Raw genomic sequence first — 27,061 nt, forward strand, 5'->3', positions numbered from 1 at the left:
TTTTTTGATCCTACAAAGAGAAGAAAGTTTATGGTCTTTATACTAATGAGTTAAGATGAAAGCCAATTCAAACAAATCACTTATTTTTACATTCATATTTTTTTCACTGTCCTTGTAATAAAACAGTAATCACCCTGTCCCATACTGTAATGTATACAGTAAAGACTAAAGATCATCTCTGTTAAACTGCAAATGCAGAATATTTTGACTAATTAACCATAAAACACTTTATAATGAGAATCATGCAGAGCATACAGTATGAGCATTGCAGCAGCTCACCTAACGAGTCAAACTCACCTAACGGGAGGAAAAGCTGAAATTGATCAGAGAATGTTTGACAAACGTTACACAACAGTCCAACCAAATGCACTGCAGCCAATTTGGCTGACCTTTGACCCAGATGGCTAAAAAAACAAAAAAACAAAATTGATTCTCTGCAGCACTGTATTTTATCCAGCAATTAAAAACTGTACGGTACACAACAGTAAAGGTGATTCAGTAATAATTTTAATGTAAAAGCAGCAGAATAAATATTACAAGTAATTTTTCAATTGTCACATGAATCATTCGATAATCTCCACAAAAGAAAAGATGCTTTATTTGTTGCCTTCCTTTAATTGTATCATCTGATAACGTGCAAGGCGGTTAACATTCAGTAGCTACTCGCTGTTAATATTGTCACAATAGGCTTTGTGACATTTATAAGGTTAATTGCATCAGTCAATTTAATTAACGGGTTGTTTCCTGATGATGTCTCAGAACACAATGATTATAGCATGTGTCATACAGAACACTGAAACAATACAGATTACTGCCATCAAGGACAATTAAATGTACTTAAATGCAAATGCTGATGACAGATTGTATTTTATGATTTAATTACTCTATTGATACGTTCCCTCCACTGGCTTCCTGTAGCCGACCAAATTAGATTTTAAATACTGATGCTTGCCTACAAAGTCGAGGAAGGGCCAGCACCCTCCTACTTCAGATCTTTCATTACTGTTCGCTCTGCACCTCAATCTCTCCAATCCTCTAGTACTGCTCCTCTGGTACCGCCAGAGGTACTCTCTCAGGGTACCGTGAAAGCATTCATCCAGACTCTTCTCTGTCTTGGCTCCAAGGTGGGGGCATGAACTTTCAGTAGAGATTCAAACAGCTGAGTCACTAAAGATCCTCAAATGCAATATAAAAACCTTCCTTTTCAGGAAAAAAAAAAAAAAAAAAAAATTTAAATTAAAAATGAAATAAAAAATTGTAACATTTTTTTAAAGGTCTGGGTTCTGCGTTCTTATGCAAACGCACTTTACAGACCGGGTTCTTGTGAACCTAATGAGAGATTACACTGAAGGACGTTTTAAAGCACTCATGTAAGTCGCTCTGTAAGCCAAATACTGTAAATGTAAATGTAACTGTAAATAATCCGGTTTTATATAACATCACTAAGACTCACATGTTTCTCCTACACATGATTTATTCACATCTGTTACAACCTTGAGTGTACAATCTTTAAATATTAACTTGTATAGTTAGTTTTCATCAGTAGATGATTTTTAACTATTAAATTGACAGCAAGAACTGCAGTCCGTCCTTAACCGCGGACAGCAACACACATTTGCAAGGTGATCACACCACCTTTGCTTTCCGGCACTAATTGCAACAGGGAAGTGAATTCAGTTGATCTGAAGAACAAGGCCATCCGTTTCACGAAGGAACGCATCCGTTTCACGAAGGAACGTTTTACCGGCACCAGTTCCACTTTTTACCTGAGGGTGACACTGTAAGCACGTTCATACTTTTCATACAAACGTTCGTGATATAATATACAGCTCAAAATGTTGGTTCACAGCAAAGCAGTGCATTCACCATCAATGAGCCACCAGAAAACAAATCTTAATTGTTTGCTGGACACTGGATATTTATTGACAGTTTAGATGATTGGACATCTTCAATGATTTTGTAAAACATAGCTAAGATTAATATCTGAAGAATGAGATTGGCATGTATTATATTTTTTAAAAAAAAGCGTGCATCCCTTTTGGCATACTGTAATTGAATATATTGTTATATTTTTACATTAATTGACACGCTTATAAAACATTATTCAGACATAATATGTGTTTTTCCTTGTTTATTTCAGGTCATATCATGTTGTACTTTGCCACAGTAACACTGTAATTGCTTTGTTTCATGTTTAATGATGTTAACACTCTTGGGGAGCGTTCTAGCACATTTCCACCTTTATTTGCATTTTAGATAAAAAAAAATTAACTAAAACAGAATTAATTAACAGTTTTAAGAACAAACTGTTTCTGGAGATTTTGTTGTTCTTGTTTTTTTCCGCCGGATTACATGATTACATGATAGGAAAAACTACTTAAATACACACATGTAATTGGTTGACTTTTTTTTATTATTAATATCTGTTTGAATGTCTAACACTGCAGAATTCTAGTGTTTATTGGCCTCTAATGCTTTATGCACATTTTTAACTTATTTTTGTAAGAATGTAGTGGACTGGACTGTTGGAGTAGGGTAGGTCCAGTTCTCCCAGTCCCACTGCCAGTCCTGCGTCTGGTTAGATCTTGTGACCCAGGACGACTCCGGTAGAGGCAGGAGGAGGTGCACTGCTGTCCCCGCAAACAGAATCAGAATGGCGGCCAGCATGACTAAACCCCTCCTGATGATGAGCTGGGAGGTGGAGAGCCGGATTCTGGGCTCCCCTCCCTCCTGCTGGCTCATCAGCCCATCCTGCACCTGAGACGCCACGCCGTCGTAACTGTTCACGCCCTGTGAAAAAAAAAGAAACTGTAATAAATCTTATTTACTCACTCTTTTGCACTTGTGTAACCCAGTTTGTCAATGTCACACATGTTCGTTTTAGGTCAGTCCGTAACATTGTTTAAATGTTTGCACTTGGTTCCAGATAAACGTTTAATTTTACCATATTCTGCCTAACCTAAATGACAATGACAATAAAGCTCACTTGAACTTGAACTTGAACTTGTATTAACTCATTATTTCACACACACAGCGATAGAATTATATCTTTCACTCACACTGGTGGGAAAATTGTATGAAATTTAGGAATAACCTCTCCATTGCTCCTCTGGATCACATGATCGGGTCCAAACTCGGACTCTGTAGTCATCAAAGGCACGGTAGCATTAATTCTTGCACGTGCAACCGCCTGGAATTGCAACAGATGTTCAATGAATGCCAGTGTGGGGAAAAAATTAACTCCAGCCTCACACTGAACATTTCAGTGGTGGACTTTCATAAAAAAAAAACAACAATTTACAGTCCATAACGCAAATATTACTTTAAGGTGAAACATGCAAGAAAATAAACTTACCTCCTCAGTCAGTCTCTTCCAATTTAGTTTGGAGATGACAGTGATGAAGAAAATCACTTGCAGACAGACACAGATAAGCAGTCCAAGCCAAAAGCCTGAAAGATTTGAAGATTGGAACTAAACTGAAAAAAAAAAAAACCCAAATGCCCTCACTGGCAATTTGTTAGGAACAATTAATCTATATTAAAATCTACATAACCCAGTTTCATTACTGGTCAAATTAACAAAGCTAACCAGATATTATTTTGCTGTGGCACCCAGCAGTGTCACTGATGTAGTAGTGGGGTGCTGGAGCAGCATAATAAGTCAATATGGATGCAATATTTTATCCTAGTCCTAGTAGGTGTTAGTAGCCTAGTGGGTAACACACTCGCCTATGAACCAGAAGACCCATGTTCAAATCCCGCTTACTACCATGGTGTCCCTGAGCAAGACACTTAACCCTATGTTGCTCCAGGGGGGGAGCAACTAACTACTGATTGTAAGTCGCTCTGGATAAGGGCATCTGCTAAATGCCATAAATGTAAATGTAAATGGTATAAGACTAACAGGAAACTAGCCCACAACCGCTTTTTAAAGGGTCCATTTCTCTAATAATTCACCTTGAGAAGGTTTTCATAACATGGTCTGGAGGAACGTACCTACTGCTCGTAGTTTGGCAACGAACATCAAAGTGACACTCAGAGGAAGCCCAATGCAGTAGTAGCCAATCAGGTTAACCACGGCTGCTATCTTCTGCTGGCCACAACCGACAAGAATACCCATGCAAATACACTGGCAAAGGGGGAAAGGAGATTAGCGAGAGGGGATGGCACACACATCCTCTCAACAAAGGACAAAACTGGCAGGTGTGGAGAAGTCCTTTAGCACAAATAATTTCTCATTTAGAGTTTCTGTGTGACATGATTCCCACTCCAACATAGCGACTCACCACAAGTGCATCGAAGAACTGTGAGAAGCAGTAAACATTAAAAATATCCGCTGCCATCGCAGCGATTTTCCTGCAAATCAAAACATTTTTTAAGGGTCTTAAAAAAAATCTAAATCTTTTATCGCTTAAATCAAACAACCAGAGCACATACTGATCCGAGGTGAAAATGTAGCCTATGACCGACTTCATGGCAGCCAGGATCAAGCCTTGAAACACTGCCAGTACGGCTGTTTAATAGAAAACATAGAGGAGAGCATAACTGGCATGGCAGCGGTGCATTGTATTTATACAGAAACTATAAAAAAAACTGAACTAGTAATGCATGTGTGGTTACCTGTGAGGGTGAGACACACCCTGCTAGCCAGGATGGCTCCGTCAGTGTTACCAGCACCCAGTGCGTTCCCAACACGAACGCAGGCTGCACCCTGGATGCTCAACGGGACCTAAAAGAAGCAAAAATCTATGCTTCCATGCAATTTTAAAAAGCAAATGTAAAGTGATATTACCAATTGTATTCGACTTTTTCGTCAACAGGTTTTAATGAGGACAATGTGGATGTATTTATATATATATATCAGTAAAGTGATGTCAGTAATATATTTGCTTATATATATATATAAAATGAATTGTCACTGTTTTCCTGGGGTCATACCATTTTTTCATACAGTTCCATCAATTTACCATCATCCAATGTCAAACCATTGATAATGGTGCTAAAGAAATTGCACCGGTTTAATACGGCTGAGATGGGACACCCAATGTACAATATGAACTGAGGACATACCATATAATTCAAGAAAGCCAGCATCATGACTACATGCTGGGCTGCAAGGTCGTCCTCACTCAGCATGCCTGAGGGGATCAGGGATTTCATTAGGCGATGATGAAAACAACTGAATTCTTAAATTATTTGCTGGGGGGGATCCATGGAGAGCAGACCTGTGAGGAATCCTCCAAATTCGTAAACCCACCACTCCAAACACATCATTAGCGCACTGGGGACGGCCAGCCTCATAAATGAGCCCCACTCCTGCAGACAGTCCCTGCTCCAGCCTGGAGGCGAGAACCCTGTGTAACTGGCCACTGTAGCACAACTGGCAACGAACTGATGCTAAAATGCAAATAATTACTGCATGCTAGTAATGCATATTAGTTATCCATCACCTTCCCACGTTTTGACATGGAGCTTCTTCCAGCGGATGTAAGCCAGCAACAGAAGGCCGTTGACGATGTGAGCAAGTGAGTTGCCTGCAGCTGAGCCTCTACACCGGCAGCAAGAGAGAGAAAAAATATTTTGCCATTCGAAGAACATGTTGCTCTATCAAACCAAGCAGAATGAACAATGAAAGGCAAACCCACATAATGCCAAGTTGCAGCCAGTACAGCAGGATGTAGTGCGCAGCCAGAGTGACAACCATGGTCACAGTGGACATGTAGACCTGCGGCAGAATCACACCCTAAAACAGAGAGGTGACACTGTGAAGGGACACATCGAGGGGATTTTCTGGTCCCAGGCAAAAAGTATCTGGAGAGCCCTATATCATAGCAAAGCAGGTCTGGTTCCAGGGATCCTAATCTGTGGATGGAGTAGCGGTTTGACACCATCTGATCACGGGATTGACAGATTTATTTGACTTCTTTGGCAGGAAATATAATATTCCGAAAAACAGTGCCATCCCCGTGTGAGAAAAATATGCCACCAAGAGAAGATGAGAGAAGGTGCCACCAAGGTCCCCTTGATCAAGGTGCCGCCCCCACACACCGCTCCCCGGGCACCTTTCATGGCTGCCCACTGCTCACTAAGTGTGATGGTTAAATCCACAATTTGGTGTGTGTCACATCGCAAAGACTTTCACTTCCACCTTGTGTGAAAATGAACTATCTGAGATTCCCTTGAGAAGATGATTGGATTAGTTTCTTTACCCGTAGAAGGTTTTTCACAACTTTCGGTAGTTTGTACATGGTCTCTTATTCAGAAGGGCGAGCGAAAATTGGCCAACCATCTTAACCATGTTAACTAGCTTAAACTGGTTACCTGGTTCTGAAGGTAAGCCACAAACAGGAGATGAAGAAACAGCACCTGATGAGGAAACAGCAACAGATGAATATGACCTCTTTCTGAGATATTTGAATAATGTAAAGTCTCACCGGAACGGCAGGTATGAAGGCCACCACATATGTCTGTGCCACCCTGGAACAGAGATCAGGGGGGTCCACTTAATACATTTATTTGGTGTATTTTTTGTATTGAGTCCTCTATTTGTCCTCCAGCATTTGGACAAATTATTCGGCAAATGACACAGCATTCATGATTTGATGTGTTTGTTCAAATGCTTCGAAGCAGATGTCCGTTTCCAAACAGAATCCATGTTTTCACAGCTGAGCGAATGGAACGGCGTCTTCAACAACATTCAAAAGCAGCTTTTTTCTTGTGATTCCCATGAAAGAGACGCGATGGACGGGTGACGGGGCGCTGCTGTGTTTTTTTACCTGGCCACCTCTGGATCCTGACCCAGCACCAGCAGGATGGACTGGGTGTTGAGGAGAACAGTCCAACAGGGCAGGCAGAAGATCAGCAGGATCAGGATGCCCCTTTGCAGAATCACTCCCACTTGCAGCAGGTTCTTGCCCCCGAACGTCTGAGGACAAAGAGTGGCACATCGGCAAACGCGTGTGGCGGCCATCCGCGGCAGCCTGCAAATGGGCTCTTCTGTCCTGTTCATGCATGCCATGTCTATGGGTTCCATACCTGAGAAACCAAGGTGTTGCATGCCAGGATAAGTCCTGATCCGGTAGATAATGTTGAAATATTGATGGTCTGAAAAGCAGCAGCAACATTTTTGACTTGAACAGCAACCGCCTTGCAAGATGAATTGCGTGAAGACGTGGAGCGTGACGTACCACTGAGGCCATGGCATAACCCGCCAACGCGCTGTTCCCCAGCCGACCACAGAAAATTGAGACGATAAATGGCATCAAGAAGTTCATGATACGAAATAATAGCTTTGGACAAAAAAAAAACCACACACACCCAGAATCAGTAGAGTGAAGCCCATTATTGATCATTATTGTAAATCACAATATTCGGATTATTGTGTCTGTTCATTCAAAATTTTTCAATTTGTCTCACCAACGGTCCTGTAATGCGCAGAATGTGGTACAGCTCTTGCCGGTGGGCCAGAGGGATCCAGCGCCTCACAAAGCGGCAGCAGAACAGCCTGGCACTGAGGTCCTCAGAGGACGAGGCCCCATCAGCCCTGGCTCCGGGTCCATCCATGGCGTCTCCAGCGAAGGCCGCTCTCTCTGTCGGGAAGAGCGGCCGCCTCTGAGGTCGCGGGTTTGTGGGGAGGCGGGAAGGGTTTCTACACGCCGGACAGGCTGAAAGGCTTACTGATTAAACCGCGATCGGCTAGTGAGCAGATACAATAATACAGCTGTGGAATGCGGGGTCCTGCTGATGTGCTTGCTTGGAAGAGACGCTTTGAAATAATAAATATATTGGAATTACACTCATATCAATCACACGCAGAATAGGGATGCAAAATGTCCCAAAATTAACTTGACCAAATCCAAAATAATAATTAATACTGTAATGGACATTAAACACAGCAAGCACATGATGTTTCATTTGTAAGGTTCCAAAGCTCATAACTTCACAAGTAGAAAGACTTTAAGACACTGTCTCATGATGTGGGGTTTTTCATGAGCTTTATCCATCTACGGAAGGAAAGGGTGTGATGAAGTCTGGCAGTAGCATTGACGGTTGTGGAGGATTCAGGAGAAGAGATCCAAAACAGCACTGCTGTGCATCTTACAAATCTCACATGCACCTCTGTGAAATTTGACTATGAGGAGCTCTGAATGAGGTCAGGCCTTTTAAAAATCATAAAGAATTCATACTGCGGTGCTGTTTTGCTTTTGATGACAACTACTGACATCTACCTTTGCCACACATTTTCTCAAGACCGTCAGAAGTTACTAAAAAGCAAAATATTCCTTAACCCGAACCGCATTGCCTGCATTGTTTCATTATAACTTTTAATTAAACAGAGACAGCCTGGTCAAGGGATTTTTGAGTCATTGAACTGAAGGCGACACAGGACTTTTTCAGTCAACCCAACCATAACAGCCTCATAATGAATAGAAATTAATATGGCAGGTTGTAAAAATAAAAACGCATCCAGGGAAATTCACATGCCCAATGGCTGAATATGATCCCGAATGTAAAGAAATATACAGAAATGTATTAGTTAGCATGACTTTGTTGCTGATTTTATGACCCACAGTAAACATAGAGGGTAGAGGAAGCAGACATTTGGACAGCAGCTCCGGCCAGTGGCCGACGTGCGCATGCGTGAGTGCCTCTCGATCAAAGCCTCTCGAATAAGCCCAATAAAACCCTCTCTACACGACGCCTGACCGGTCTTTGATCTGCCATTCACCGGAGAAGAGGGTTGAGGTGACGGTCACCAGACATTTATTTAAGGTGAGCAGAAGACTGTTTTTTTTTTGTTAATAAATGAATGCATGGTATTTCAGTATTTCTGATTGTGGTAACATCGGCGAATTACTGACGTTTTATAGAACCATCTTTCTTATTTCCTCCCAGATCCTGACATTTCACTGTCACTCACGTCTCTCCCCTTTTTGGATGGGTTTTAGCTCCCGAATTCCCTGTCCGTACTCCGGGATGAAAATAAAGCCCCCCGCCCTCCTCTTTGTGTGCTGGATAATTCAGCTTGCAGCAGGTAAGGAAAATAGTACAAAAAAAGGGGAAAGAGTTGAGATGGTAAAATCTTTTTTTCTTTTGTTAGGGGTGCGGGTGGCGGTGAGCCCTCTGGGCGATGGGGGCACCGTGAGTAGTGAGGTTGGGGCCACGGTCTCCCTCAGCTGCTGGGTAGAGGAGTCCCAGGCCGAGGAGGAGCTGCTCTGGCACCGTGACGGAAGCGAGGTTGAGCTGGGTCAGGCCAACCGCTTCAACCAGAGCAGGCTGTGCATTCAGGACGTGTCCAGAGATGACCACTTGGTCACCTTCACCTGCCACTTGAAGCGGAGGCCTGCCACCTCAGCCTCGGTGAAGATGAACGTGTTCTGTAAGACAAAGTCATCAGTTTTTATAGAGCTGATCATTAATCTGTCGTCTTAATAACTGCTATAAAGACACATCTCCAGTCCCCCCAGAACTCTCCGGAACAGAAAACGTGACTGTGGAGGAGAGCCAAGAGACGGTGCTGTCTTGTGCAGTACGTGCCAACCCCCAGGTGGCCGTGACCTGGGAGAAAGACGGTGCGAGGCTCGACCTCATGAGCAGCAGGTACAAGCTGTACCAGGACGAGCGTGAAGCTCGCCTCACCATCACGAGGACCCAGAGGTCTGAGCACCAGGGCCTGTACAGCTGCGTGACTACGTCGGCAGAGTTTGGCACAAGGACCAAGTCGTTCCAGCTGACTGTGGAAGGTCACTGTTCTGCCTGTTCTTCTTATTAAAAAAATGTACAGAGAAATATATTAAAATTTAAACCAACATGACAAAAAGAGGAATAAAGTACCTCACTGCGTGGTGGTATTACAAGGCATGCTAACAGATTTTTTAATACGGTTACTAGTTAAAAAAAAAAAGAGCATAAAAAAACACGAATTGTTCTGCTAAATGCATTTGCTGAACATTGTACATGAATTAAGGCCATATATTTGATGGTGATAAGAAAAATGAAGACAGTAACTTTGGATTGTCTTGACCCCAGACAGGACGATGGGATTCCCAGTGTTCCCAGTGGTCGCTGGATGTGTTGTTGTGTTGTGCACCATTCTGCTAGCTGTGGTCTCCAAATGGGACAGGATCAGAAAGGTAAAAGCAAAGTGTGTCATTATTTCATTTGGCAGCTTCATACTACTTTTGCTCTTTCCCCTCTGCAGTGCTGGAAATAAAAGCAGGTGGGGTCTGAATGAGGAGAAGGGCACAGTCCTCATGTCTACAGCTGATGATACGCATGGCTGGTTTCTGAGGAACGCTGCCAGGCATTTGCATGAACGGTCTTTAGTGTCCTCACATTATGAAAGATTTGAGATATATTGGTTGCCAAATAAAAAAGAGAGAGAATATTTACCATATTATGCTTGTTAGTTTTACAGTTTCATTACGATGTGCATTACTTACAATGAATAAAAAAAATGTTGGGATTGCTAGTGAAATAAAATAAATGATTCATCCACTTCCGCTAAATCTAAATTGACAAAGTTACATATTGACTGGCAGTTGAGAGGGTCACACTCAGCCCGCCACTTTTCACATTCCTCGCCAGCAGAATAAAACCATTAAGGTCAGTTAAAAATTGACGCTTTTTCGGTCAAAGGTTCCATGGTGATTCAGTGAAGAGTTTTACTCTGAAGCTCCACGCTGTCACTCATGCATTAGAGCGCATCATTAATTCATCTTATTATTATGCAATTAAGTAGCCTTTGGGGGAGATTTATATAAATTATTCCCACTGCTCTGAGAGATCAAGCACATGACAACACTCCTGATAGCGGTGCTCTGGATACATCATGAAAAATCTATATAACAAATATAAATGTACTATAACAGAAATCAGAAAAGGTCAAAGGGAGAAGTACATTTTTCTAACATTCCCCTAATTTGAATAATCCATCCATGGTCCTCACCTTTTATAACCTTAAAGATCGGTTATTAATAATGATTTATATAACTAATATCACATAATAATACTTATACTGACAAAAGTCTTGTTGCTTATCTATTTTGTAGAAACACCTGCTATTAAACTGACTTTTAATTAACCAAATGGTGTTGGAAATAGCTCATATGAAAAGCTCAAACCCTACAAAATGACGAAATAAATTAGTTTCACTGAAAAACTATTTATCATTTAATCAAGACAGAAAGGTCAAATTTTGGCAAGACAAATTTACTGCAAATACAAAAATATGTCAGCAAATTAAGTAGTGGTGCTGATCCAAATGTAATATCTTGTATGACTTCCAAGAGCTTGAAGGGCTGCATCCAAAGAAAGCAGTCTTGCATGCCTCCCAGAGTTCATCAATATTCTTTGGTTTTGTCTTCCATGCTTCCTCTTTCATCCTACCTCACACATGCTCAATGATGTTCATGTCTGGTGACTGGGCTGGCCAATCCTGGATCATCTTGATCTTCGCCTTGAGGAACTTTGATGTGGAGATGGAAGTATGTGATGGAGCACCATCCTGCTGCAGAATTGGACCTCTTTTATGGTTGGTGTCACGGCCAATACACCTCCAGCCCACCAGAGAGTGCCAGACAAGCCGGGGGGATGGCAACCCGGAAACGGAAGTGAGAGCGGGCAGCACAAAGTATAAAAGCTAGATGACACTGAGGAGACACTGCCCGCTCTTCTTTTTTGTGGGGAAGAAGGACGGGGGACTGCGACCATGCATTGATTATAGGAAACTGAACGGGGTAACCAAGAAAAGCCGGTACCCACTCCCACTCCTGAATACCACATTCGAACTACTGTCAGGAGCCACCATCTTCACAAAACTGGACCTCCGGAATGCATACCACCTCGTTCGGATATGGGAGGGGGACGAGTGGAAGACCGGCTTCATCACACCATCAGGACACTTTGGCCTATCCAACAGCCCAGCCGCCTTCCAGGCGCTTGTCAATGACGTCCTCAGGGACATGTTAGACCGGTTTGTGTTTGTCTATCTAGACGACATCCTCATTTACTCACCCAACCTCTCGACCCACATCTCCCACATCAGAAAAGTCCAGCGTCTCCTACAGAACCGCCTCTTCATCAAGCCACCTCTTCATCATGCCACCGAAATTTCCTTCCTGGGCTTCCACATCAGTCCCCAAGGAATCGCCATGGACCCGGTCAAGACCACAGCAGTCGCTGATTGGCCAGTGCCCACCACCATCTGACACCTCCAACAATTCTTGGGATTCGCCAACTTCTACCGCCGATTCATCCGCAACTTCAGCAAAGTAGCCCAACCCATGACTTCCCTCCTCAAGGACAAACCCACCACAAACCCCCTGGCTCAGCAGGCATTCACCAACTAAAACATCTCTTCACCACGGCTCCCATCCATCCCGACCCCATCCAGACCCCCAACTCCCATTCACCGTTGAAGTCGCTCCATCCAGACCCCCAACTCCCATTCATCGTTGAAGTCGATGCCTCCAGTCTAGGGATAGGAGCAGTCCTGTCACAACGTAATCCCCAGGACAACAAATTGCACCCCGCGCCTTCTTCTCCCGACGACTCAATCCTGCTGAGCAAAATTATGATGTCGGGAACCGGGAACTCCTGGCTATAAAACTAGCTCTGGAGGAGTGACGCCATTGGCTGGAGGGGGCAGTCCACCCCTTTTTAGTCCTGACTGACCACAAGAATCTGGCGTATCTCCAAAATGCCCAACGCCTCAACCCATGCCAAGCATGATGGGCTCTGTTCTTCACGCGGTTCGAGTTCACTGTGTCTTATATCCCCGGCACAAAAAATGCGAAGGCGGATGCCCTGTCCCGCCGATATGTCCCGGAGACAGAGGACAATCCGTCCTCTCCCATACTCTCACAGCCCTTTCTACTTGCCCCTGTGCACTGGACCCTCATGCAAGACGTAATTGCCGATCATGCACACCACCCCCCACCTCGAACCCTGCCTCCCAACCTCACGTACGTCTCACCCCCTCTCCGTCCGCGCATCCTACAATGGGGGCATGATACCCCACTGGCCGGGCACCCGGGACGTCAGCGCACCCTCGACAATATTCGCCGGACGTTTTGGTGGCCGGGCCTAGTCACGGATGTACAGGCATATGTCGCAGCCTGCCCTAACTGCGCATCTCACAAAGCGGACACACAGAGACCACAAGGCCTCCTACTTCCCCTGCCTCGCCCCCATCGCCCATGGTCCCATGTCTCAACGGGACTTCCAAGATCCAGGGGTATGACTACCATTATGGTGCTGGTCAACCGGTTTTCCAAGATGGCCCAGTTCATCGCCCTGCCGGGACTCCCTACAGCTGCCCAAACCGCCGACGTAGTCATCCAGGAAGTGGTGCGGCAGTTCGGACCACCAATGGACCTGGCGTCACTTCTGGGGACAACTGGGGGTGTCGGTCAGTCTGTCATCGGGGTACCACCCCCAATCCAATGGCCAGACTGAGAGGGTCAACCAGGAGATGGAGACATACCTCCGCTGTTACTGCTCAACCCGACCCACCTCCTGGTCCCAACACCTCCTCTTGGCGGAGCTCGCGCGGAACCATCACTGCTCCTCGGCCACAGAACGTTCCCCCTTTGAGGTGGTCACTGGCCTCAGACCCACGTGGTTCCCCACACCCATGGTCGAGGGACCGGTGTTGGCAGTCAACAGCCGACTCCGTCAACTCCATAAAGTCTGGTCCCAAGTTCACCGCGTCCTCAACCGAACTGCGGAGCGCATGAAACGACAGGCAGACCGACAGCGGCGACCAGGCCTAGTGTACCACCGCGGTGACAGGGTTTGGGTCTCCACTCGAGGCCTGCCCATGTCATCCAGCCCCAGAAAGCTAGGACCCCCCTTCATTGGTCCGTTCCGGATGACCCGACGTGTCAACCCAGTGGCATACCAGTTGGCCATCCCACACACTCTGCGCGTCAGCCCGGTATTCTACGTTTCCCACCTCCGTAAAGCTCACTCGTCACCTCTGCAACCCCCCCCCGTCTCTACCACCATCTCCACGTCAGGTTGACGGCTCTCTGGCCTACACGGTCCGTCGCCTTCTGGATGTACATCGGCGGGGCCGCGGCCTGGAATATCTGGTGGACTGGGAAGGATATGGGCCGGCGGACTGGTCTTGGGTTCCCCGGCGGGATATCCTGGATCCTGCCCTGCTCCTAGACTTCCACGACCGACACCCTGATAGACCGGGCCCAAGTATAAAAGCTAGATGACACTGAGGAGACACTGCCCGCTCTTTGACGAATTTACTTCCATAGACGCCAGCCTCATTTTCCCACACCCGACTGATTGATATCCATGACCACGACCTTTGCCTGTCCCCGACCTAGAACTTTGCCTACCCCTCTTGTGACGACAATCTCTAATCGGATTCTCCAGTGTGACCACGACCTTCGCCCGCCATTGACCTTGAGTTTGCCTGCTTCCTTTTTGCTAATACGATCTTCCCTGTTACCCCCCACAGAGCCAGAGTTCCCTCCCCACCGTGCTGCGGCGCTTCCACTGCCACACTCCTGCTCCAGCTCACCTCCGGCCGCCTTATCACCGGCCAAGCACCTCCGGTCCTCCTCTCCCAGTACAACGACTACTCCACCCGCTCCAAGCATGCCTGCGAATGCGTCCCCGAACTCGGCCAGTGACAGTTGGGTATATAAAAGGTATCTAAGATTTCTTGGTATTTCAGACTATTGATGTTGCCTTCCACCCTGCAGATCTCTCTCACACCCCCATACTGGATGAAACCCCAGACCATGATTTTTCTGCCACCAAACTTCACTGTTTTCTGGGTGAATCTCGGATCCATGCGGGCTCCAGTAGGTCTCCTGCAATATTTACTGTGACTGTGGTGTAATTTAACGGAAGATTCATTTGAAAAATCCACCTTCTGTCACTTTTCCAGCATCCATCCTTTTAGCAGGCTGTGGGCCTTGGCAAATGCCACACGGTTTTTCAATTGTCTTTTGTTTAGTGCTGTCTTCTGGGCACCGATTCGACCATGGAGGCCATTTCGAGACAGAATCCGAAAAACTGTTCTGGTTGACCAGGTCTCGTGGAGCTCTGCTGCAGTGGAAAATGGCCTTGGATTTTTGAGACAACAAATGGTCCTCTCGGGCAGTTGTCTTGCAGGGTCTGCCTGACCTGGGCTTGTCAAAAACGTCTCCAGTCTCTTCAAATCTTTTTTTTATCCTCTGTAATTGATGCTAAGACACATTGAAGGTGTCTTCCACATCAGCAGTGGATCTGGTCTTCAGCCTCTTGATAATCAACACTTTAGTCTCAGGGTGAATCTTAGGCATGTTTGCAGGCTTTACCAAGCTTTGAATATTAGAATACCTTTTGACAGTTTCATTTTGCACTGAAACATTATTACAAAAGCTGTTGGGAATAAAATGAGCCATTTCTTGAACACAAGCGACAAGACTTATGTCAGGGACTGTATATATTATACAGGCTGCATTACAAACACTACCAAATACCAAAATTCCAAATTCTCCATTTCATGATGGTGTGAGCAGCTGGCAGAATTTCAAATGCTCACTACAGTACAATAAATATTATATTAACTACAGAGCCTGTTATATCCAATTCGCTTCCACAGCTCTGAAATAAATCTTAAATATAAATATGATTTACTTTGGGAAATTAATATGCAACTGATAATTGCCATGCAACACAAAAGAAAATTGCACTGCATGCTGTACATGAAGTGATTTGCATTTATATGAAAATCTCCCGAGAACAGAAAGCTTTTAGTAGTTAATAGTCTGGTGTTCGGGCATCTCGAATTCTTAAGAAAGTATCTTAAGGCTGCACAACGATAGCCAAAGAAATGAAGGCACTGCTAATTAAAGGAGGGGAGCTAGAAGGCATGATTCCCATCAAATTACACAGCAGGCTGGCAGACGAGTGGCCTAGGCTGCATTATGCTGTTTTACAGCAGGTTTGCTGTCAAATGCACAAAATGTTTAAAAGACATGCACACATCACATTATAGGAGCCTCATTATTACAGACCACAAAATTAGTTGCAAATGGAGCCTGAATAGCCATCCACATTCACCTTAAAAATAGTAATCAGGTAGCATGACGGATGAGACAGCAGCGATAAAGTTGTTATTATGGAAGATTTTCTGATTTTTCTCGGGAAAAAAAGGATGAGCAGACAATAAGGGAAGAAGGATACGTATCGGTTTCCTGACTTAAAAATCTCATTCAGCCCCCAGCCATCATTTTACACTACAGGCAAGCTCATGCACACAGCTAATAGCCTCAGATTTGCATAAATATTAGGGAGAAGCCAATCTAAAAGCCACATGATAATGAGCCTGAAAGAGAGATTTAGAGTGACGGCACACGGCTCCCACTCCTGCAGGCCACTCAGTGAGTCTGGACTCGAGCAAGCAGATCATCGCTAACCACCAAATTACATTTTCCTCTTCAGCACCACCAACAATGGTAGGCTGGCATAGATACTTTTTATACATTTCCACACCAATCATTTTCAATCATTCACAATTGAACTCACCTATTCAAAAAAGTATACAATCAAACAACAAACCTCATTGGAAACATCACTGAAAATTAAATTCACTTCTCAAATCATTCTGACCATTTATTTAATTCCACCAGTAATATCAGCTTTCAGATACCCAAAACAGGTGATGTGAAATCCTATAGGCCTTATATACTATATAGGCCTTATATAGGCCATATACTATGTTCAAAATCAAGCAGCTCCATCTAGTGATGTATCCTTATATAGAAGGTGATTGTTAAGGTGGCATGGTGCCATAATGAAATGTGTCCTCTGCCTTTAATCCATCCACCCATAGTGAGCAGTTGGCAGCGATGAAAAGGCGCCCGGGGAGCAGCGTGTGGGGATTTTTTTCCTGAATATTAGTGCATGGTAAGAAATGTAGACGTATTATTATATTTATGGAGCATTTATTTCTATAAATACATGTTTAATCCAGAGTATAGACACATCTTGTTCAGTTAAATATCAGAACAGTATTAAACACAGTTCATCAATAACATTTAACATAGAATAAAGATATAAAATGTCAGCATATTTACATCTTTACTGCATCACACAAATGCATCAGGAACCTAGAAAATAAAACATCTATATTTCTACAGCTTCACTATCTTAGGCTGGAAATACAAGGGGGCGTTAACATTCATAAGTACTGATAATACAGAAAATACTAAAAATGTTTTAAAATATTAAACAGGATCAAATCTTCTTTTCTTCCAATGTAACACGTCGGACATTTTGGCTTTCATGCTGCTGGACTCTTATGTTTTCTCTAACATAAACACGACAAATGAAACTCCTGATGTTGAACGAAACATGTACAACTCATGCACCCCTATACACACACACACACACACACACACACACGCACACACACAGTGTGCACATTATACATCGCTTTTAAATTTAAATATTTGACCAAAATACACAACATGGGATACTATTCACGGTGACAAGATTATATAAAACACATACTTTGGTCAAGCAAATCAAATAAAATACAGCTACTGAAATTTCTCCACAACACAAAAATACTTTACTGTTTAAGGCAAAAAAATCAATGGTATTACAAGTCAAAAACAAATTCAACCGTGTTCACACCAACAGTAAATAAAAATATTTAATCATAGAAAAATACCAGGATGTAGCAGACACTAATAGTGAGAGTTATATATGTAAAAAGTTATGCTTCTGTTTCAATGCGAATGTCATGACCATGAACTGCTCACTAACTACAGTCGTTCTGTACAGAAAGTGCTGACAGTAGGCATTTTTTCTTCTACAGCGTTTCAAATCACAGCCCTGTAAACATCAACTGCAGGTCCGCACAGCCACAATCTGAGAAATCAGACATCGGCTGCTTCTCAAATTCAGTGCGAGCTACAAACACAGCAATGATCAATAAAATGCTAGGCACAAATCTTCAGAAGCCTCAGAACTCAGTATAAGCCACGGGTAGCTGGCGGCCACCGGCCACCGTTGGATTAACCAATGCCACATAATGCCAACTGTACCATTCAGACCGGGCGGGGCTGTTTATACCGATGGGCGGGGCTGAGGACAGAAGGTCATTGCTGGCAGGCGGGGCTCTGTGACAGACAGTGGCCCCGAGCAGAAACAAATGTCTCAGGTATTTACATCGAGGATTATTGCAGGATTTCGCGCTGCGACCTGTCAGATCAGCAGGTTTCTGCAACGGATTGTGAGTTCACACACAATCCACCCTCAGAATTTATTTAGGCCATCCAAAGATATTTGTGGTCCACAGTGGTGCAAAGTGGACTTGTATCTGTTGGCTTTGTCCATTCCGTTCTTCAGGACGAGCGTTTTTGGTTCAGCAGATCAGGCGATGCTGATCTAACCACAAGGTGTGAAATCAGTGGAGGGTTCAGGATAGATGGAAATTCTGCAGAGGAGAAAAAGGGAAAATGAGAACAAAAACGGCTAAATGTTCGCCGACAGGAAGAGCACCAGAGCCTCAATCACCCCCCATTAAGCAGGCATTACTTCTCAGGCTGAAATGCCAAGGTTTCAAGCATGGCTGGACACCCCATTCTGGGCTTATGAGGGTTGGGAGTAATAACTTCCATTTGTAAATTTACTCAGGAAAAAAAAAAAAAAGAAAATGTTAAACTACAGTGGTTTTTGGTACCTTCACACGGACGTGATTCGGATGGAGGAATTATGATTCGGCTGATAAGTCAAGGTCACATTCAGCTGGGCGGCGCAGAAACAGCGTTACTGTAGCAGAATTCAGATTGTGGCGTCCCCCGTCTACCATCGCGAGCCTAATCTCAGCATTGGCGCAGGCGGGCGCGGACTGGCACCTGATGCGGTTACATTCTTCTCACATTCTAAGGTTGTCAAAGGAACTCGCACTTTCAAAAACCCATGAAGAGCGTCAGACGCCAACATAGCTTTCACAGATTTTATAGTACATGATTATTAACACCACTGTAAATATGATTTGTAGCATTTACATTTACAGCATTTGCTCCCTTATCCACAGCTCCTTACAACCAGTAGCGACAGGGACAGTCCCCCGGAGACACTCAGGGTTAAGCGGGGTCTGAACCTGTGATTTTTATAGTCATCTGGTTGATAGGCGAGTGTTTAACCTACTAGGCTACTACCACCCAACTTCCTGTTGTGCTTTCGGTCTGAATATTATAATGTATATAAGGATCCTCTATCTCTTTCTTTATCATTTCTCTGTTTTTCATTAAACTGAAGACAAACATTTTTGATTTGTCTTCTATTGCCAATAAAAAAGATATTTTACGACATATATTACAAACTATGAAGTTGAAGCCTTCAACTTTTGATATTTTGATATGGGATACCAGGGTATCAATAATGCTTCACCAACAAAAGTACCACCATCACCATCCAGAGTAAAGATACAATAAAATGCATTTACGCCTTTAAATACAACATTAGTAACACGTAGTTACTGAAACAGTAAATCAGACCTGTGTTAACAAGATCTACATGATAAAAACGGTGGTATAATGATGATAACATCATCACGGAAGCTCACCTGTTTCCTTGTACACTAGGATGCCCATTCTTCCACCACATTTATCCTTCCCCTCCATTCCCCCTCCATCCATCACGGGCTGGCATCGCCACGATACACAGACCCCCGACCCCACATGCCCTGGCCCCCGCCTACACCGCCCCCGTGGTCCTTGTCGGACTCGGGCTGGCTCTGAGCACGCTCAGGCTTGGGGTTGGGCGCGCAGGGTGGGTCCGGCTGCTGGACCGACATGGTGCGCCGCAGGTGCGTGCGCTTGCACAGGAAGTCAGGCTTGGCTGACAGGCCAAACGATCCCTTGCGTAGGACCATGCGAACCGAGGAGCTCTTCTTTGGCCTGGTCCGGTGGCCAAACTGCAGGGAGGAGAGGTGCATGGCGTAGCCCTCGCTCAAAAACTGTCACAGGGATGAAAAAGCAGCAGAGGTTGCAGACGACAGCAGCGGAGATCCATCAAGATTTGCAGAATAAATAACCAGGGGGAATCTGTGACAATGAGAGAGTAGGAATGGCTGAGAACATGAATACCTGACACTGGTTCTGGTATTTTTTGGATGGCCGTCCAACTATATAAATCTGTGAGGGACTCAGGCTGAGCGTGCTGTAAACAGAGATGTCCTTCATGGAGCCGTAGGCAGCGGTGATCTTGATGTGACACTAGCAGACAGAGAAAAAAAAGAAGAGGCACAACAGTGGCTTGAGCTGCAGACAGCCAGAGCTGTGAGAAGGGATTTAATGCTGACACCTTGAATAAACTGTGTGAATGATAAAGGCAGAGAGTGAGAGGGTGAGAGGGTGAGAGAGTGAGAGGCTTCAGTTGGGGTTTCATCAGCCATCTATGTCCATGTCTGTACTTGTACCATAGTTTTAAGAGAAACTGTACAGCCCCGTTGGCCTTGCTTTTGTGGTTAGAAACAATTAAATAGGGTTCTGAGATGGTTATAAATGACTCCTGTAGCTGGAAATGGCTTTTAGAATTTAGAAAATGAGTTACGAGTTTCAAGATATCTGAAACATTTCAAAAACTCCAAAAACGGTGTATACCTAATATATTCGTAAAATATTATGTGCATTTTATGAAACAGTACTAGGCTACGTTTTGTGTCCGCTGGGAATTCCACACCACACAAACCAGTAAGCGGAAATGTACCTCCTGCACCAGGTTCCTCAGGAAGATGGTCTTCTGGCGCAGGGGGTCATGCACCAGCCCCTCTGAGAAGAAGATCATGCCTTGGGGGAAGTTGTGTTGCGACAGCCAGGACACCACCCGCTGCTTTTGCATGTCGGGCCGGCCCGTGATGTAGATGATCAGGTAGGCCAGGTCCTGCCAGTGCCTGAACAAAAACGTGCGCTGTGAAATCAACTCTTTTATTCGAATTCCTTCTAATTGAATTTCACAGAGTAATCATGTCCATACATACATTTTGACACATTGATATAGCGCCACCAACTGTCAAGACAAAAAGTATCACTTTGAATTTTCTACTGTCGTGTTCATACACCGTTCATCAGATTAATTTCAGTATCAGTATGGTCAGTATATTGTGAAAATGTTCCTTATGAAGTGTGTCCAAGGAGTTTTTAATATGTGGAACAGTATATTGCTCATGACATTTCAAATGCAAGGTGCAGTTTTTTGTAGCCTGTGGGAATAAAATTTAAACTACATGCCTCAAACTTGATCCATGTGTGTTGCCATACAATCAGAAGTATTCAATTGCACATTCATTAGCTAAAATGCAGAAAGATATTTTTTTCTGTACATTATGTATGTTTTCTCACATCCCAAACTTTCATATTCAGTTCATTAACACAACATCCAATTTACAGCAAAATTGCTGAGCATCAAGACAAGAAATCTTATTTCTATCTTTGACGTGCCGTGTGATGGCGTTACGTTCACCTGTTACTAAGTCAGGCTGCTTTCCCTCTGAGTGACAAAGACTGAAATGGTGAGTCTCTATGTGAGTGAGGCATCGAAAAGCTCTTCCAGGCTAAAAAGGGGTGGGGCTTAGCTTAGTGTGCTGGAGTGAAGCAGGGGGATTTCTCCCACAGTAGCAGAAGAATCAGATGAATGCTGCATTTAGTAAAATCAATCTGCACGTATCCGTTGTTATACAATAACATTGCACTGCACCATGTGTGCGAGGGCCCATTCATCACCGCTTGCAGCAGTAATGGAACTGGATGCCAAAGTCAGGCAGATTTGTTACATAAACTCTGTTTCGGATACCTGACCACGTCCACTGCTCCTGGCCGGACTTTGGGGTCACTGCCCATGATGGAGACACTGGCGGCGAAGGAGCCATCGATGCTGAACACCACGCACTCCATGCCCCGGGGCAGCACAGTGAGGAAGGCCTCTGCGCTCGTCTGGTCACCCCTGAAGGCAAAGGGAGACAGGTTATGCCAACAGCCCTGAGCTGTACTCACACGCAAGCGGACACACGCTTTATTCAATTCACCGCACAGGCAGCGGAAAATGAGATCCGCGGCCTCGTGGCGGTGGCCCTGCAAGTGGAAGATTACAGGAAGGCCGACAGAGGACTGAAGGGTTTTCACACCAGCTGCAGCCTTCGGGGACAACAACTATCGAAATCATGTTGTTCCTGAAGTTGGCTAGCATTACTGGACTGCCACAGAGCGTTCCGGAAGGATGGCGTGGAAGCATTCACTCACTTCACCACCATGCGGACGGGGTAGACCCCCACCCCCAGCTTCTTGGCCTTGGGAATGGTGTAGGACACTCGCCCGCTGCTGTTGGTCACCTCGGTGTCAAAGTGAACCCAACGGCCCGACTGGGGCTCGGTCATCAAAAAGATGTCGACCTGTCGGAACAGGAAGGGAGCAGGATGAAAATTGTAAGACAATAACATATTTTTCCTCATTGATTATTTCTGCATATAACATCTAGATTACTGATTATATACGCTCTAGAGGGGTGTTGTAATATCCAGCAACGCATATGAGCCAAAAAACTTCACACACGCCATCTCCGTTTATCGGTGTCCCTGCGTGCCGGATGGGATGAATATGATTGAAACTTGTCTGGCTGATTCCTTTTCCATATAAATACTGTTTCCACTGAAAATTCGATATGTTTTTCATCCCCAGACAGTATCTGAATGGGAAACCAGTCGTGTGGCCATAGAAGAATAACCATTTTCTTCATTAATAACCATCTCTCTGTGGAATCCTGTTTGCCTCATTCAAACCCTATTCATTTCTGTCAACTAATTATGAATTATGAATATTTTCTCCTTGTTTTTATTATTTCAGCTAAAAGTGCCAGAGTGTTTGTTTTAAGCAGCATGTCTGGGTGCTATTATTTAAAACGAAAAGTACAGGTGACCCTGTCTGGTTTGGAAACCTGGGGCATTGCACCTGATTTTATCTAGTAAAATATGCATTTACCTTCTCCCCCGTCAGTGTCACCATGTCAAGTGGACCGTACATGAACCGACCCACTAGCATCTGCTGTCCATCTTCGGTTGCGATGACGTCATTCACTCGGTGGTTCGAGGTGACGTTCTGTGGGCAAAACGGGTCCAGACAATGAAATCTAACACAACAGGGACCAGAACCTGAGAGCCACTGACCCCTAACATGCAGTTCTGAGGATTTCCAAAAGAGGGTGTCACATCCCCACCCAGCCTCTAACTGGTGTTACGCCAGAGTTCGGAGAAATGGCCTGCAGATCAAATACCTTGACATCTCCTCATATGATGGGTTTTTAAGGAAGGAATAACACAGCCACGGCACAGGAAGCTCGACGTTGTCCCGCCGCTGCTGCTTCCTTACAATCAGGAACCTCCAGAAGAACAGCCTCTACCCCGGCATCAGCAGGCCGTGTTGTGCATCCAACAGACACATTTGTTCGTGTGTAAAACACTGACCACGCCTTATTCAAGCAGCCTCAAAAGAAAATGAAGAATCCGACCTTTGATCTCCTCTGCTCATTTACATGGAAATAGGCAAACACACGCCCGCGGCGGCGTGCTCTGACATGATTCACAGGACGTGCGCCGTGTGTTTGCTGACATTTGCATGTAGTAATTAATCAGTGATTTGCAGCTGATTCACGGCACTTATCACAGCGGCGGTGGAAATCCGTGGGCATGACACACTTCCCTGTGTCATATATCCCGGGCCCACACGCGCTAACGGGCAGATTTATCAACTAATGAAGCACTTAAACACATTTCCAGATGTTTAGCTATTTGCATGCTGATTAAGACAGCTGTTAATCAATCAGCACCGAGACGCTACTGCATGGAAGTTCCATGCACTGAAAAATCCATACAGTGTAGGACCCCGGTGTCAACACAATAAGGACACTAGGCAATTCCACTTCGACAAAGCATGAACGAATGACTTTTTTACAGTGGTGCCATCATCACCGCGAGTTCACGGCTGCACCGCGTGACTGTAGGTCGAACGGACCATGCCACGGCTGAGTGGCGGAGCTTGGAAAAGAGCTTAGAGACCAGAGCATTCAGGGGGAAAGGTCCCTCTGAATATCATTAGAATTGCACTCCGAATGGCGCCATAGAAGATGAGATCCAGAATGATTCCGACAGAATATTAAATAAATAACTAGAGAACGTTGTTTCCATTGTTGACGTGTGTGAATGTGACCTGTGTCTGAACGTGCTGTTGTGTTGGTTCAGGACCTCTACTTTGTGCTTCAGATGACAATAAATCTCTTCCTCACTTGGCTTGACATGACTGCATCCGTCTCCAAAGAAATACAGTAAAAGCTATTAAAGCCAGAAAATCTCACACACATGTTCTAAAAGCACCAAAAATACATTAAAGCTCCTGTAAGATATAACGGTTCATTAAAAGCCCCATTATAATAAAAACACGACCTTCAGCAGGCTTCATTTGGTGAAAATAAAATCCAAGGTGAGCGCTACTGTTTATTTTCAGCTACGCTGCTCTCGGCCCACACAGACCACTATTGTTGAACATCCGAGAGCCTCAAAGTCCTTCCAGCGATGAGGGGTATTTTTAGTTCAGCATCAAGGCTGCTGCAGCCCTTCAGACCCTGTTAGTGTAGGAAAGTGGAAGTGGAAATGAGAACGAATGTTCTAGAATGAAGGCAGCACAACCTACTTCTAAAGGTCTGACTTATTGTGTAGGTGCAATATAGTTCAACATCTTCTCAGATTAAGAATGGTGTGCTGGTGAAGAGCCTTGTCATTCATTCAACATCACATACACCACTACCTCCTGGTTACCACCTGTAGCATTTTACAGTTCTTACCCTAGGCACAGACATTTTACCTTTGACTTTCATTTCTTAAACCCATTCTCCTGCATTGCATTTCCATACTATTCCCATTCATACAAACATATACTAGATACTAAAACTATTAGTCATAATAAATATCATCGTCTCATCCCTCCATCCTGCCATTCACTTCCATTTAATTTCAATCATTTGATTGAGCAGCATTGCACACTACAGAAATAATCACATCAGTGGCGGAATGGCAAAGTAACCACCTAACCACCCAGCAGCCACCTTGCAGGACACTGACTCGCCTATATATTGATATATAATAATAAATGTAAGTGAAAGCGAATTCTCAGGGATTAATTATGATTTCCGAGATCAGATGGCATTGGCTCACCCTCAGCTTCACATGCGTCCTCCTGCGCAGCCACTTCTCTCTCGGGCTGGAGGGGGAAAAGGGGACAGAGTCGGCACTGTCTGCCTCCTGGGCGTTCAGAGAATCACAGCGCATCACCTGTCAACACACACGAACACGTACGCCTACATCAACACACAAGCAAGCCTCTTTACATCTATAGCGCAGAAATTGTCATCGTTTGTAGCAGGACACATTCCGCCAGCTGCGTATGTCTTCATGACTATCTGCCTGCTTGGTAAGTCACGCATCTCCGCTAACAGCAAAGTTCTTTCACAGAACACTGGAAGCTATCAAGGGGAGCAATCATAAAAGGTGCTCTTACAATTTTCCCGCGGATTAACAAATATTCGTTTTTAGTATTTCAAGAAACAGAGATAAAGAGACTGCTTTCAAAAAGGGACTGTAGCCCATTGTCATGATAAAAACAGAGACCTGTTGTATTAATCATTATTTTACAGTAAAAAGTGTGCATGCATCTGCATAATTCAATATGCACACGGATTCAATATGGATAGCTGCAAAATGGTCTCGAACTTGCAGACTTTATCCTATAGGTTATGGTCATTCTGCATCTGAGAGGTTCAAACCTGCTTTCATTTGAGCAGCTAAATACAAAATAGTGCAATAAAAAAAAAACTTTATGTGACATGTCTATTACGAAAATCCTATCGAAATTCATTTGAAAAGAAATGTCATGTAATAGACATGACAGGGTGGTAGTAGCCTAGTGGTTAACACACTTGCCTATGAACCAGGAGAACCAGGTTCAAATCCAGAGCGAGACACTTTCTGTCCTTGTAACTACTGATTGTAAGTTGCTCTGGATAATGGCGTCTGATAAATGCTGTAAATGTAAATGTAAACTTCTGGAAATACCTGTCGCAACACAAAGGCAACCAGATCGGTGGACTCCCAGTAGGATGCATGGAAGAGGTGAGGAAGGGCCACGGTGGGGAACGCGGTGAGGACGTCTGGGCAGTACAGCGCGTAGTCTAGCCTCTTGGACCCCCACCAGGTACTGGAGACTAACAGAAGGAAGATTTGCTTCATATCGGCGGTTTATATCAACAGCCCTGGGATGTGGCGGCGGTGGTAAGACATCAAAGTAACTGAGTAACTGGTTTTTGAACTTGAAAATGGAAGCTTGGTGACATGCAATCTGGGGGGAGCTAAATCCAGAAACGCTCACACCACATCTTAAAAGTAAAAAGCCTGTATTTAATAAGCCATTGAAAGCTTGAATTTGGGCCGTGTAATCACCAGAGCCACAATCACCACGGATCAAAGCAGGGCTCTGACTGAGTTGCCATGGGGCTCAGATATTGGCTTGAGAGGCGCGGCGCGTCATGCTCACTGTTAGCAGCGGTGCTTCTCATCTTGCTCTCCGCACAGCACCGTTCTTCGCTGGTCAAGCTGGGGCTCCGGCCCTCGCCTCCCGCTTTTCCACCTTGATCCGCCGCAGGGGAGGACCGGAACGGAACGGGCCCCAAGCCGGCCGGCTTTTCCAAAAACACCTCAGAGTGGGCATGAATTTCATCGGCTATAAGAGAGACAGAAAGTACATATTGGTTCAATGAATATTCTAAGCAGAAAGTCTTCCAACAGTTCAGATTGTGGCAGTGAACCGTCTGTAGATTCAGCACCTGGGCTTCCAAAAGACATGATATTAATAATGAAAAAAAGACAGAACAAATTCAAACGCTGAGAATCTCAGATCTATTACATGAAACACACTTTTTTTCAACATTAACTGTGTCACGACCGAGGGCTGAGGGGAAAAAGAAGCCAGGAAATCACTATGTTGAGGTTTTACAT

At 44.5% G+C, this 27,061-nt stretch overlaps 3 protein-coding genes across 5 annotated transcripts in view; 1 reads left to right on the top strand and 2 right to left on the bottom strand.

The window, feature by feature from the left end:
* Positions 1–2,222: 2,222 nt before the first annotated feature.
* On the bottom strand, positions 2,223–7,644 carry LOC114802045 (multidrug and toxin extrusion protein 1-like). Its single transcript, XM_029000661.1, has 17 exons — positions 7,417–7,644; positions 7,188–7,289; positions 7,036–7,104; positions 6,777–6,925; positions 6,435–6,477; positions 6,322–6,366; positions 5,646–5,743; positions 5,451–5,548; positions 5,226–5,339; positions 5,071–5,138; positions 4,621–4,729; positions 4,438–4,513; positions 4,287–4,356; positions 3,997–4,129; positions 3,356–3,450; positions 3,095–3,190; positions 2,223–2,790 (listed from the first exon to the last, which is right to left on the bottom strand). The coding sequence occupies exons 1-17, from the start codon at positions 7,561–7,563 to the stop codon at positions 2,494–2,496; spliced, it is 1,809 nt and encodes a 602-aa protein (XP_028856494.1). The 5' UTR covers positions 7,564–7,644; the 3' UTR covers positions 2,223–2,493.
* A 1,029-nt stretch (positions 7,645–8,673) lies between these two features.
* LOC114802592 (transmembrane and immunoglobulin domain-containing protein 1-like) lies at positions 8,674–10,380 on the top strand. 2 transcript variants are annotated; one of them, XM_029001629.1, is made up of 6 exons: positions 8,674–8,772; positions 8,896–9,034; positions 9,101–9,379; positions 9,459–9,743; positions 10,030–10,133; positions 10,202–10,380. In XM_029001629.1, exons 2-6 carry the CDS (start codon positions 8,938–8,940, stop codon positions 10,211–10,213), a joined length of 777 nt encoding a protein of 258 aa, XP_028857462.1. In that variant the 5' UTR covers positions 8,674–8,772; positions 8,896–8,937; the 3' UTR covers positions 10,214–10,380. The 2 variants fall into 2 exon arrangements, with proteins under 2 accessions (XP_028857462.1, XP_028857463.1); XM_029001630.1 differs by having other exon boundaries at positions 8,718–8,772; positions 8,949–9,034.
* Positions 10,381–16,941: 6,561 nt separating this feature from the next.
* pitpnm3 (PITPNM family member 3) overlaps positions 16,942–27,061 on the bottom strand; it is a 58,716-nt gene continuing 48,596 nt past the window's right edge. For both annotated transcript variants that reach the window (XM_029000578.1, XM_029000579.1), the window contains exons 11-20: positions 26,601–26,786; positions 26,123–26,271; positions 25,226–25,342; positions 23,001–23,117; positions 22,266–22,414; positions 21,820–21,969; positions 20,737–20,920; positions 20,115–20,243; positions 19,592–19,984; positions 16,942–18,457 (exon numbers count right to left, since the gene is read on the bottom strand). In XM_029000578.1, the coding sequence (XP_028856411.1) occupies positions 19,664–19,984; positions 20,115–20,243; positions 20,737–20,920; positions 21,820–21,969; positions 22,266–22,414; positions 23,001–23,117; positions 25,226–25,342; positions 26,123–26,271; positions 26,601–26,786 (1,502 nt within the window). In that variant the 3' untranslated portion in view covers positions 16,942–18,457; positions 19,592–19,663. The remainder of the gene's footprint in view (positions 18,458–19,591; positions 19,985–20,114; positions 20,244–20,736; positions 20,921–21,819; positions 21,970–22,265; positions 22,415–23,000; positions 23,118–25,225; positions 25,343–26,122; positions 26,272–26,600; positions 26,787–27,061) is intronic.

This window comes from Denticeps clupeoides, chromosome 13 (genome assembly GCF_900700375.1).
Source record: "Denticeps clupeoides chromosome 13, fDenClu1.1, whole genome shotgun sequence".
Taxonomy (NCBI): Eukaryota; Metazoa; Chordata; class Actinopteri; order Clupeiformes; family Denticipitidae; genus Denticeps; species Denticeps clupeoides.